Source organism: Schistocerca gregaria, chromosome 2, assembly GCF_023897955.1.
Source record: "Schistocerca gregaria isolate iqSchGreg1 chromosome 2, iqSchGreg1.2, whole genome shotgun sequence".
In the NCBI taxonomy this organism is placed as follows: Eukaryota; Metazoa; Arthropoda; class Insecta; order Orthoptera; family Acrididae; genus Schistocerca; species Schistocerca gregaria.
This window is the reverse complement of record NC_064921.1, coordinates 390,957,370-390,970,811: the sequence shown is the minus strand read 5'-3', so window position 1 is coordinate 390,970,811 and position 13,442 is coordinate 390,957,370. Positions and strand designations below refer to the sequence as shown.

The 13,442-nt window shown below is 38.8% G+C and overlaps 1 protein-coding gene across 2 annotated transcripts in view; it reads right to left on the bottom strand.

The window, feature by feature from the left end:
- Positions 1-13,442, bottom strand: part of LOC126321511 (ralBP1-associated Eps domain-containing protein 2) — a 118,474-nt gene that overhangs the window by 64,842 nt on the left and 40,190 nt on the right. For both annotated transcript variants that reach the window (XM_049994190.1, XM_049994191.1), the window contains exons 5-7: positions 11,663-11,897; positions 10,773-11,100; positions 7,456-7,548 (exon numbers count right to left, since the gene is read on the bottom strand). In XM_049994190.1, coding sequence (XP_049850147.1) covers positions 7,456-7,548; positions 10,773-11,100; positions 11,663-11,897 — 656 coding nt within the window. The remainder of the gene's footprint in view (positions 1-7,455; positions 7,549-10,772; positions 11,101-11,662; positions 11,898-13,442) is intronic.

Genomic DNA, 13,442 nt, shown 5'->3' with positions numbered 1-13,442 from the left:
CCCATGGAAGGTGACAGAACAGTTGTTCCAGTGGCAGTTATACAATGGAGATGAATGCTAGTAATTTAGGAGCAGACACAGGCTAGCAATTGGATCGTGCAATAAAAACCTGTTCACAGCCTAATACCCTCATGGCAAACTAAATTCAGAATTTTGTGATATGAAGGCCTTGCTGATCAATAAACCTGGCATCCATATTCAAGCCGGGGTCACACAAAAGCCTTATAAAGTTGGAATGGACATGCCCTATAGGCTCCCAAAGACATATGACTGACACATTTAAGGATGTTTAAAGCCTCATCAAAAGTGAGGTCCAGATGTTTCACCTTCTCCTTATAAGTGAGGACCATACCACCCTCCCCCCCACCCCACCCCCCAATTTTAAAAAAGGTAAATTAGAGAGAGTGGGAGTGATTAGAACCACCACACACACTTTTCTCCTACAAGAATTTAAAATCTGTGGTATTAGACCATTCCTCCAACCACCTGTTCATCAAATGCAACTGTCAAGTAGCTGTTGCTAGGTTGGAGGAGAAGTCGTCCACAAACCAGGAACACAGCATGGGACACTGCACTCTGGACTTAATACTGTTTATTGCAATGGCAAGAGCCGTAACACTTAAAACACTCCCTTGAGGGACACCATTCTCCTCCTTGAAATGGTCAGACAGGACCTCATAAAAGTGGGCAGACTGCCACGGAACCCTTACCAATATGAGGTGCAACAAAATATTATGCCTCCAAATTGTCTCATAGGCCTTTTCTAACGTGACAAAGACACTGAAAGTGTTCCTATGGGAAGAAACCTTATTGAGAAGCTGCTTTGAACAGGGTCAGTCTACCGAGTGTGGAGAGGTACTTCCTGAAACCACACTGGGAGTGGCTTAGTACAGACCTGGTTTTGAGAACCCACACTAGACACCGGTTGACTATATGCTCAAGCATCTTTCCTATGCAGCTAGTGAGACCTGTGTCTGCCGATAACAATGGAAAGCTGGAACCTGGCTAGAATCGGGCCATGATTATCTTATATGATGTAGCCAGTGTCTGAGTAACGTCTGTTGGCAATGTTAGGAGCTAACCTGCTTTCGTGTAGTTGCTATTGGTGGTTGTAACTGCCATCTGAAAATCCTCTTAATAGCTTCCCATATTTTGGTTGTGGGTTTGAAACTATTGATGGAGTTCAGGAACTCATGCCAACCAATACTTCTGCATACTCCGGCGAATTATTTTCCTAGCCTTTGCTTTCGCCATGAGGAAGGCTGCAAGGTTCGCATCTATAGAGCACTGAATGAATCTTCACAAAGCTGTTCCCCAGTCCATGATAGCAGAATGACATTCATCATTCCACCAAGGGACACAATGCCTCCTAGGTGCTACTGATGGCCTGGGAATGGATGTATCAGCAGATTGGTGAATCACAGTTGTTACGTGATTCACCCAGTCCTGGACACCTTTACACTCCCTGAAAGCAGCTAACTGTCTGTATAGCAACCAATTAACCTTTTTGAAGAACCATCTCAGTTGCTTCCTTTCGTGATCTTTTCCGTCTGGGAGATATATCCAAATGGGGAAGTGGTCACTGCCATGAGGGTCATCATCTACTTCCCACTGAGCATTATCAGCTAGGATAGGCAAGCACAAGGAGTGGTCTATTGCTGCAGATGAACTTGTAGCCGTGCTGAAATGTGCAGCAGGGCTGACGTTAATCTATATGATGTCTGCAGTTTGAGTGAATTCCTCGAGTATCTGACCTCTGGGGTAAGTGGTGTTGGATCCCCACAGAGCACTCCTAAAAAGAGAAAGGTTCAGGGCAGTTCAGCAGTAAGTTGCTTGAGGTAGTCACTGTCAAGTGGGCTCATGAGGTGGGATGCACAGACAGTATACTGTGACATTAACATGGGCCACTCTCCTAAGAGCAACTGCTTGTAGTACTTTCCTAAGGTGATAGCTTTCAAGTACATGTGTATTAGTATCTTTAAAATGTGTCTCATGGAGACATAGGTAGATAGGTCTATTCTGTACAAGGAGTCTAAGTTCTTCCATGTGGGTCCTGTATCCATTCATATTCCACTGTAGTATGGAAGCCATTTTGGCAGTGTAGTTTTATTGTAACCCTTTCTTAACGCTAGTATTGTGAGACATTTTTAGAACTAGGAGAAGTGAGAGGCAGAGGAAGGGGGGGGGGGGGGGGGGGAGAGATGAAGGATGTCTGGATCAGGTGACAAGGCATTTAAATCTATGATGTCCCCAGTTGTCAGACGTGCCACAATAGCATCTGATGGTGCCCGGGACAGCTTTGAATCCGAACGCCGTAATCCTTTTCCTGCCCCTTTCCCTTTGAGGAAAGTGGGGAAAGGGAAAGTGAAGCGGCACTCTGCTGTTGGAGTGCCTTTTCAGAGTACACATTAAAGTACTTCTTCCTCTTCCACTGGAGCTGCATGGATTGCTATATCTTTACCTTCTATGCTTTGGCAGGTACATGTACAAGTACAGGTGCTGATGACGGATAATGGGGTGCCAGTCATTGTGTGTGTCACAGTATCTACCTTGGGAACAGGTTTCTTCACCAAGTAAGCAAAAGAAATGGCAAAGACAGGGTGTTTTATTGCCTTCTATTCTTTCTCGGCTTCCATGTAAGGGATCCACTTTATAACACATTTATTTCTTGAATTTTACGTTTCTCAGCAAAAACTGGGCAACTTGGTTCCAGACTGGGTGACTTACAGAGCAGCTGATGCATATCACTGGAGACATGCACTCAGTGCCAGATTTATGTGCTGCCTTTCCACATTTCCTGCAAATCACTTTACCCCTACAATTCAGCATTGTGTGGCCAAATCACTTGCATTTGTAGCACCTTATAGGGTTAGGTATAAAATGCCTAACCCTACATTGTAGAGAGACCCTGCCATGATTTATTCAGGCAGCATAGGAGACTTGAAGGTGACACAGCAGATGGCAGTCTTCTCACACTCTCCATTAGTTCTTCATGTCCTTTGTTCCATATCTACTATCCCCTGTGATGCTCATTCTTGTTTCAGATCTGTTACATCCGAGTTCGTAACATCACGGCATGTGACCACATCCTTGCTTGAGCTGAGAGAGGTATGCACCTCAACAACAACATCATGGTCACCCAATATGTGCGACTTCTTAAGAAGTTCCACCTGCTTTTATCCATTATTTTCAACCAACGAAGAACCATTATGCAGTTGTTTAATAGACCTTAAGATTCCAGCAAGCCCTTCTAAGCCATTATGAATATAGAAAGGGGGCACTTTTTCAAATGTCCCCTCTTTCCTCTTGTTCACCAGAAACACATTTTGATTTATGACTCCTCAAGCCCCATTGATAAAGACCAACTGATTATCAGGAGAATTAGCCTCCCTCATTTGTTTTGATTCATGGGTGTGAGTACTCCCAAACTTCACACCTATCACACTGGGAGTTAAAGAATTTCATTTTGATGGTTACATCTCGTTCCTATAAGCAGGTGGGGAAATTGGGGTACACTCAGGCAGAACCCTGCTTGCCTGAAAAAGCCTTATACGATTGAGGTGCAGCAGGTCCCCAAAGACAGCCATGCATCTCATCAGCAAACAGTACACCTTCAGGTTGAGAAGTTCTTAGATATGTTTGAAACATTCTCATTCATTTACCCAGGTGGTTAAGCCGTAGAGGCAGGTCTCCAGAGATCACCGACTAGTAACTGTTCAACAGAGAGAGAGAGAGAGAGAGAGAGAGAGAGAGAGAGAGAGAGAGAGAGAGAGAGAGACTATCCTTGATGTTCTTGGCCATTGGTCTCACACCAGGAGAAACATTTGTTTTTGAATGCCTCAATCATGAAAGTACACTTTTCTGCAGTACCATAGGCTGTAATATACTGCACTTACCCAAGTATAAGATGACGACCCCCTTTTTTTTCTCAAGAGACCTCCTGTGAAAAGTTTATTTTTTAATTTCTTTTTTAGTTTCCTTATTAGTCTAACTAATCAAAATTACAAATTAACTGAAAGTATCTGCCTAAAATGTTAACATTATACCCATTTTAAATTTATGTCATTTAGTGACTCTGTACATTCTGATAATACAAGGAGAAATAAAATTAACGAAAAGAAATGGTTTCACTATTTTTAATCATCATCATCATCATCATCATCATCGCATATACGCGGACAAGAAAAACAAATTCCCCGGTTTCCCGGTTAAAAACACACTTTCTCCCAGGTGAAAACACACTTTTCCATCTTAAGTGACAGTATACTTTCCCTCAGAACTGCAAAATGTATCAATCCTTTGAATGATTATGGTTTTAGACATGAGTGTAGAATTCCCCGGCACTTTAGAAAACGAAACTCAGGGAAAAATACACGTTTTGGAAATATCTTTGATGTGCAGCAACATGTACACTGCGTATTTTTGTATTACGAAAGTATACATTGGAACTCCACCAAACACCACATGTTACTTTCTGAATCATTGAAATCGAGATTGGGATGCACTTTGGAAGCCAGTCATAGCTCATGTCACCTGATGTCGCCAGCTGATGACAGCGAATATTCAGAGCATAGGAAGCATGATGTAGTCAGCCAACAGCATCATTGTTAAGTAGCGGTAACACACAAGTTAATGATTTAAATTAATATACACAGTGTTGCTACAAGAAAAGAAAAGAAAAGTTTTCGCATATAATATTGGTCTCTAAGTTTAATAAGCTGCAAGAGCAGCTAATCTTAGGCATATAACGTTGATCTTTTTTTGCACTTGTTACACTAAGATATATCACACAAATGTGCCAGTAAAATTTTTAATGACATAATTGTCTGATCTTCAGGGTTCGAAATTCTTCTAAATGGCTCATCATCAAAGAACTGATTTTTAAATGAGAGTCAAACGCTCTGCGATTTAAGAAATTCATGGTAGATTCTCGCGCATAGTTCAACTTAGTAAAAGGATATTTACTTTGAAAGGAAAACTTTTCAGACCAGCATTCACAATATTTTTCTGTGACCTGTTAGAAATTGGTTCATTTCAGCAGTTGCCAGAGAGCACCAGATAACAGGTGATACCTCACTTGTGCAGCTAACATCATGTAGGAAGCCCGTATTTACATACATGTAAAACATTGAAAGAGCTTACAGTACGTTGTAAAAGCAGCAAGACATCACACGATACTCCAAGAGTATCAGGATTTCATGAAGCATACTGAAATGTGCATATTTAAACTGCAACTTAAAGTGCACATTTGTATGTCCAGATTCCCAATGAGGTAGACCTCGACCTGATATTAAACTTTTCAGTGTGGTTTTCAGGGTGTAAATTTTCTTGGAGCACCAGTACTGTATTATATCATGTTTGGTTCTTTATTGTGGCATAATGCCATATGTCCTCGAAGATGAAAACATGCACTTGAAATGCAGTGAACAGTTGAAATTAGCCAGTACTGTGGAAAAACATTTCATTTCAAATACATTGACTACCTGTGCAGAAAAGGTTAATAAAGGCCAAATTTCTTTAGCAAACAGACAAAAATAACTTGATTGTTCTGCAAAGCGATTAATGCTTGACTGTCAGAAAGGTGGAAATAAAATAAAATCTGAAAATAATAACATATGTTGGCCTTCCGTAATTATGTGAATGTATTTTAATTCACTTGATAGCCCCCGGCCACAGATATCAGTTTTGTTTTCATCTGACATGAGAGTAAACAAAGGGAAAACAGCAAAATAACTAAATGTAAACACAGGTCACATGGAGACTATCCACTATAACTCAGACTGCTCTGTGCATCAGCCCCAGATCTATGATATTTACGAACTGGGTCAATACTAAAAATCAAATTTTCAAAAACATGTGTATCTTTGGACTTTTACTGCCTCCAATTTTAAAGTCGATTCAATTTCAGCTACAAATGGATTCAGGCAAACTGCAGTTTAAGTGTGCTACATGGTCCTGAAAAGCCAAAGTATGCAGTATTACATTCCCATGATTGGCAAAACAACGTAATTTCCTGCCCACTCACTACTCCCCTCCCCACTTTCACCACAGTTCTCAGCCAAGCTGATATCACTGTTTCCCCTCTGATCCTTGTATAGTACTAAGCCTGAGCAGCTGTGAAACAAACTGCAATATATAATAGGGTGCATCTCATATGTAACAACAACTAATACATCAATACGACTGCAAACAATACTCAGTCCAATTCACATACTTGTGCTCATCCCGACAGTTACCAACATCTGTTTATACATTTCCGCCTATGGGTCTTGCCGCTGTAGCTTATTCTTGCAACAACAATTACAGTCAGTTTTTTTCGTTTGTTAGACACTACATTCTAGATAAATTTTCCTTCTTGTTTTGTCTGAATGTCAGCATGACATTCTAAAGCTGTTTGAAAGCTGGTAATGTTTTCACCCAGTATTCTATTATGTGAACAGTGACTGAATTTCTCACTTTCAATCCACTTAGTAAATCAGTACAGTCTGAAATAAAATATTTATCTGGTGTCAGAAACAAGTAATGACCTCCAATTAAAAAGTGGCATAATGTTTGTACACAGTATCCATACATGTGTGAGAACTGTTACTGCAAACCTGTTCAAATATAACAATGGTTCATAAGATGATAGAATTTGGTGCTATTTCCTCCCGTGTTTTAAAAGACTGTCAAATTTTAAGCAGAGCAATAGACTGCTATAGTAGCTAGTTCATAGTTCCATGCACATCCCTTGTACTAGCACCACGTGAGTCAAATGTCACGTGATTGTTCAAGCACCATTAATACTGTATCAAGAGCTCTGTCATATCACATCATCTCGAGCCTGTTTGAAAGCAAATATTATTTGCCCATCCCTGCCCTTCCAAATTCTTAAAAGTAAATTTGCACATGACCTCAGTAGCCAAAGCTTCATCTGTGATGTGTGACGACCCCTATTTACTCAATTAAACAATGTAAAAATTATAACCTACGCAGAAATAGTTTAATCTATAAATATAAGACAACCCTGTATTTTTTAAATGACGAATTGGGGAAAAAACCTTGTCTTATAATCTAATAAATATGGCATGCTGAATGTCACAAATGCACGCTGTTCATCTTCAGCTGAAAATATTGCTCAGTGGTTCCATAATCAGTTTACGAATAATATGTCATATTTTCACAACATTCAACTTATTAAAATTGCAACATCCAAGAAAGTAATCACCAAATTACTATTTAACAAAGATGTTAAATGTTACACACAACAAAAACAAAAACAGTAATAGCACTGTGCAACTGTATCTATACATACTAAAGTGTACCACAAAACACACACACACACACACACACACACACACACACACACACACACACACACACACACACACACACGCGCGCGCGCGCGCGCGCTTTTATATGATGCTATAACAGCTGAGTAGCAATTGAATACATTAAAGTGGTCTCTTACTTTACCTGTTCAACAGCTGATTTATGGAAATCAAAATTCACTGGCTTTGGACCTGGAGATGATACAGAACTCGTGGGAGAGTCCACAAACTTTGTCCACTGCAAAAATGAAGCCAAATTAACTGAAATGTAGCTGTAGATCAATTACACCATTGCACACTGCCACAATCTATTGTTTCCATTCCTCAAAAATAGCATTTTGTGAACAATTACGAAAACTGATGCATTTTCCCATGAAGGAATTATTTATTCAAAGCAGAAGTATTTTAAATGCACTGGTGTTGATGTCAATGGAAATTTAGTGATTAACACTAAAGTCTCGCACTTTGTTAAAAGTCACATGGATTAATGGTTAACATGTAACCATCTAATACCAAAATTATAATCAACTTCATTTAATTTGAGCAAACTTGGTGGACACATTCCTTTCAGTAAATTGTATATTTCATCTCTATTCACCAGTCCCTAAAACAGTATGTCTCGTCTCTGATGTAGAACAAAGTTTTACTGTAAATAAGTAGTAAATAACATGTACATATTTAAGAACATATTTCCATCATGTTTTAGATTTAAAGAACTGTGTCGATAATAATGCTGCTGCTTTGAGGCACAACTTCTTGTCTATATTTATAACTTCTCTAAATTCTCCATAAATATAGTATAGAGATACTATCTCAAATGCATTTCCTTTCTTGGCGTCTGAACTTATATGACCGTGCCCTAAGGTGAAACAATTTCAGATGCCAAGAAAGGAATTGGATTTGAAATATTATCTCTACCCCATGTTTAGGGGGGAATCTGGAGAATATGTTTATCAATTCAGCAACCTTACAATGATTTAAATGCAGTCTTTCAGATTTGGAAAAAAGGAGATATTAATTATATGAACTAGTCGTGTGGGGTTGTACTGTTGAACTGCAAAATTTGTTACAGTCCACCATATTACAAAGTAATTATTTCCTCAGTAAACACAATTCTCAAAAAGAGTTCCACTACACATAAAATAGATACACATTACATAGACAATAATACACAAAATGGCTTTAAAAAACCAAGTTGTGTGTGGCAATAACTAAGTATTAAGTGGAAAAAGATAAAAATCACATAAAAGATTCATGTAACAAAATATTTGTTTATTAGACTGTGTGTGTCAAGAACACACTTTTATTATTTTTCCCAGTCACATCTCATTTTGCTATATTTTGTGAGCCTTAAACTGAGTTTTGTCACTTTCACAGCAGTCTTCTGCCCGACTCCTCCTCCCCCCACCACCCCTCCTCTCTCTCTCTCTCTCTCTCTCTCTCTCTCTCTCTCTCTCTCTCTCTCTCTCTCTTCCCCCCCCCCCCTCTCCCCCCCTCGCCATATAACACTACCTCAAAACTCATGCAGGTCTATAAAAATTTTACCACGACAGTACCAGTCACCATTTACTATGATTGGCCGAGCACAACTTTTTACCATATCACACAATCCAGCTATCAACAACATATTCAATGCTCAAGTAACAATTTTGCCATTTTGTGTGTCTACACTTACTGATTGCTGGTACTCAAGCCTAATTTTTTCATGGAGAATAGTTCTGTTTAACATTCTGAACACTGTTCCTGAAATTAATTGACCTTCATGTTGGCACAGATATTTTCTGTCTTCCATAAAATTTTATCAGTACATTTGGTTGACTATCTACCTTTCCTTTCATCATGAATAACATTTCTTCCATCCTACACGAAATAAGGGAAAAGCAACCACTCATCTATAATGGGTCAATGCATGGAGCACAGCAACACTTAACAGGAAACAGCCTTCACATTAGCTTCCAAGCACCAGCTCTTTTTCCAATAATAACACACACACATTTGAACACACCACCAATACATCCAAATGCATACTCCCACGGCCATGGCATGGTTTTTCCATCCCAAAATTCATCATACCACAAGCCAAAGGATTTTTTACTTAAAATCATACACAATTAATTATCAACCAGTTTAGACCACTGTTTATGCTTTCCTATGTAGAAAACTAATCCCAGCACAAATGTTGCCCATGGTGGGATTTAGAACAGATGCAGTCATGAAACTTCCTGGCAGATTAAAATTGTGTGCCCGACCGAGACTCGAACTCGGAACCTTTGCCTTCCGTGGCCAAGTGCTCTACCATCTGAGCTACCGAAGCACGACTTACACCCGGTACTCACAGCTTTACTTCTGCCAGTACCTCGTCTCCTACCTTCCAAACTTTACAGCAGCTCAAATGGTAGAACACTTGCCCGCGAAAGGCAAAGGTCCCGAGTTCAAGTCTCGGTCGGGCACACAGTTTTAATCTGCCAGGGAGTTTCATATCAGCACACACTCCGCTGCAGAGTGAAAATCTCATTCTAGATGCAGTCATTCTAGATTCATTTTTGAGAACAATAGTGCCCTAACTGGAGTCCAATGAATTGTGGTAACTCACACAAACAACAAAATAAATATCACTACTATCCATTGTCAAAAAATGTCTAGCATCGATTTTTGTTAAATTTCTTTCTTTACTCTCCATGTTCTAGCAGACTGCACCAAGAATGTAATTAAAGTTCAAAAAATACAGTCGCCAACATATCTGTTCCATATGGAACCAAACATGATAGACTGTATTACTTCACAAACATTACACACTTGTTATTCTAACAAACAATACTCCACTAATGCAATACATTTTGTATAAAAGAGAGTGCACAGATAGTTGAAGGTTCCTACCAGTAACTCACTACTTTGTGAATACAAATACATTTAAAATTAACATCTTTAGTCACCATGAATAACTCTGAATTAGCAAAAAGATTATAGTAAACAATAAACATGCACATACTTCATTGGGCCCAGGTCATCTTTTCGGGCTAGAAAGATTATCTACTTCAGACAAGATGGAAAAGTCATAGTCAATTTTGGGAAAAACTTTTTATTTTTATTTATTATTTATTTTTTTAATATTACTACTTTCTAATGCCATTAATGTCTGAACATGTGTTCAAATATTTTTACTTCAAACAGAGGACGGGCTGTCTTCACATTAAATAAGTAATCTCTCAGCAGCGACAATAGTGATTCACAGAAGTTAAACAAATACAAATCATTATCACTTGTTTGCAATTAGAACCCTGCTTCTCCCAATGAAGACTAACATTTTGATGCTGGCCCTCCAATTTTGCATAAGCATCTTGACAGTTGTCATATTATCTGAAAACTGTTCCAAATGTGGAGATAGAAACCAAAACATTCAAGTCTCCATCTGTAATATAAAATATCTGTAAATACTAACATCTTCAGCAGGAAACACTTTACCTTACTAACATCCTTGTTACTTCCCCGTAGTGGTGAATCGGTGTCACCACCTGCTGATGGTGATGGGCTGGGAGGGCTGTCTGCAGATACCAATGTTGTCGTCGGCTCGGGTACGGGTACCACTGCAGGGGGTGGAACTGCAGTAACTTGTACAGGTGCTTGTGGGGGTGCTGGAGGCTGGGTCACCGATGCCGGGAGTGGTGGAGCCAAAGTAGGTGGTAAACAGTCTGGCAGATCTATGTTATTACGCCGGAGTACAACAAGGTGCATTGCCGTGTTGAATTCCTCAATAGAGAGCGCACCATCCTTTGTTACATCAGCGAGTTGCCTGTGCACACATTAAGTTAATTAAGAAGGCTCACTAACTATAATTTACAAAACAAATGATGTGATCTACAGAAATACATCACAAACTATATAAGGACTGTCAAGTTTTAAAAGGCAGAAATAAATTTTTAGTGAGTAACAATCCATCACTTAAGAACTTTGCAGAGGTAAGGACTGGAAGTTTGGGCAAAAATAATGGCATATGTTGGATGAGTGGTAAAATCATGTATAAAATTTAAAGCAAGTTTTTTCCTGCAAAGTTTGGTTCTATAAAGTTTGATCAAAGCAGTAAATGTTGTAGCTGGTTAAACAGTTAATTTGAAAATAGTTATAATCTCAAATCACAAAAAATTAGTATAAAGAAGGTACTAGTACCCTGCTAATATTGACAACCGCACAGAAAAAATGAAAAATCAACACTTTCAAATTTTCTTGTTGATTTAACAACAACTCAGCAATGGCAATACTTTCCCAAGTGGCCTTTCTGAGATGACAAAATTGTTGCCACAAATTAGTTTTCTGATTTATTAGTAATGTCAATTTTTAAGAGCGTGCTAACTCACCATATCTTTCTCAGCTCATGAACAGGTAACCTTGATTTTTCAAAGAAAAGACGTGCAACAGAACCAGCAACCAATCCTGCAGGATCTGGCTGCAGTGAAAGGAATTGAGCAGTGTAGTATTCTCGTTGCTCTTCAGTGATTGTCCACACTTCTGATGGGTCACCATCATCATCACTGCTATGGCGGTCCGATGACTCCTCTTCAGTCCCAAGTAACTGTCGTTGTTCTTCACATACTATTTTTAATCAGAAAAGATAAAAATTATCTGAATATAAAAACTCTTCACAATTTTAGTTTTCACAAATCACCAATTAAAGCAGTGAGCTGTGACTGCTTAGATATAGCTGTAAATAGTGTGATAATATTTTTGGGTGCTCTGAAATTGCAAACAACGGTTTTCATTATTTGGTTTGATACACAGGGCCTCAAGAAAAAGATGTGATACAGTATGTACACTTTTCTCCTGCTAGTATTACAAATGTAGATGACAGTCCTACAGTAATGAGGAGCTATAGCAGAGCACATCTACCATTTCTCTGCTTAAAGCTTCACTGGTAGCTGTGTGCATTAAATCACACCAGTGTGCTCAGTGACTGCAGTCATCCTGTTTGGAACCTTAGCAACCATCCAAACAGCAAAATAGCTCTAAACGTGGTTTTCAACATCATAAGCCGCAGTTTAAAGACTGAAGGTCTCTTCTCATTATATATATCTAAAAAGAAATCAGTTTAACGATCACTGGAACACTTTTTTGCATTGTAGAGCAACAATTTTCATGTTTTCTACCTGTTCCACTTATGCAAGGTAATGTGAAACTGAAAAGTTTCATACCACAAGTGTACAGCAGGTATTCTACATGTTAGAATTTAATTGTTGTTGTTCTGTCATTACAGTTCTGAGAAAACTTCATCAATGATTAATTTGAGCATTTACAAATACCAACAACATTCACATATGGAATCGGCAGTTTGAAGAAACAGAATGTGTGTGCAAAGCAAGAACTACTGTCCAGCCACATGTATTAGCACAAAAGTTGAGATAATTCACCTTTTGTTTGAACTTGGTCCATGGATATCAACATATGAAGTCACTAGGGAGCAGCAAATGCTACAAACAACATTTGGCATGTTCTCAAAACAAAACTGAAATGTATATTTCTAATGTGCTCTACCAGTGATTACATATAAGCTTCAGAATGTATGGTGTGAAACAGATTTCACTTAGATGATGATTGTGTGGCCAAGGGAAGCCATACAGAACAGTAAACAGTTTTAAACTGCCCTTACATTCTCTGTAATTCTGTATCACATGCACTACATAGTTATAACTGTTATATTCATTGACAACCGGTTGCTTATAGACCATCTAACACAGAAAAAACCTATTCAAGAATGCATCAGATAGTGACGTGTTCTTTTCACAACAGCACACTGCACTACTACCTCAGACGCCTTTTTCCACAGCCGATTTACCTGTGGTAGGAAACCTAACTGTTGTGATTAGTTTCAGTGTTATTTGATACATGCGCATTAACAGTTAACTCCTCCAGACTGTCAGAAGTTAGCAGTGAAAGTTCACAGAAAATTAATACAAGCACTATGATCCTGTGAAATAAATTCAGTGCTGCACTTTAACAGTAGGTGTATAAATGTATCCAGTCGGAATCACAAAGCTGCTGCTGCCACAACCACTCTGACAGTGCGAGTAATGGTATACCACAAACATCACCTTTACCATGTTCAACTGCAAAAAGTGTCAATCAAGTTTTTTATTATGTTTC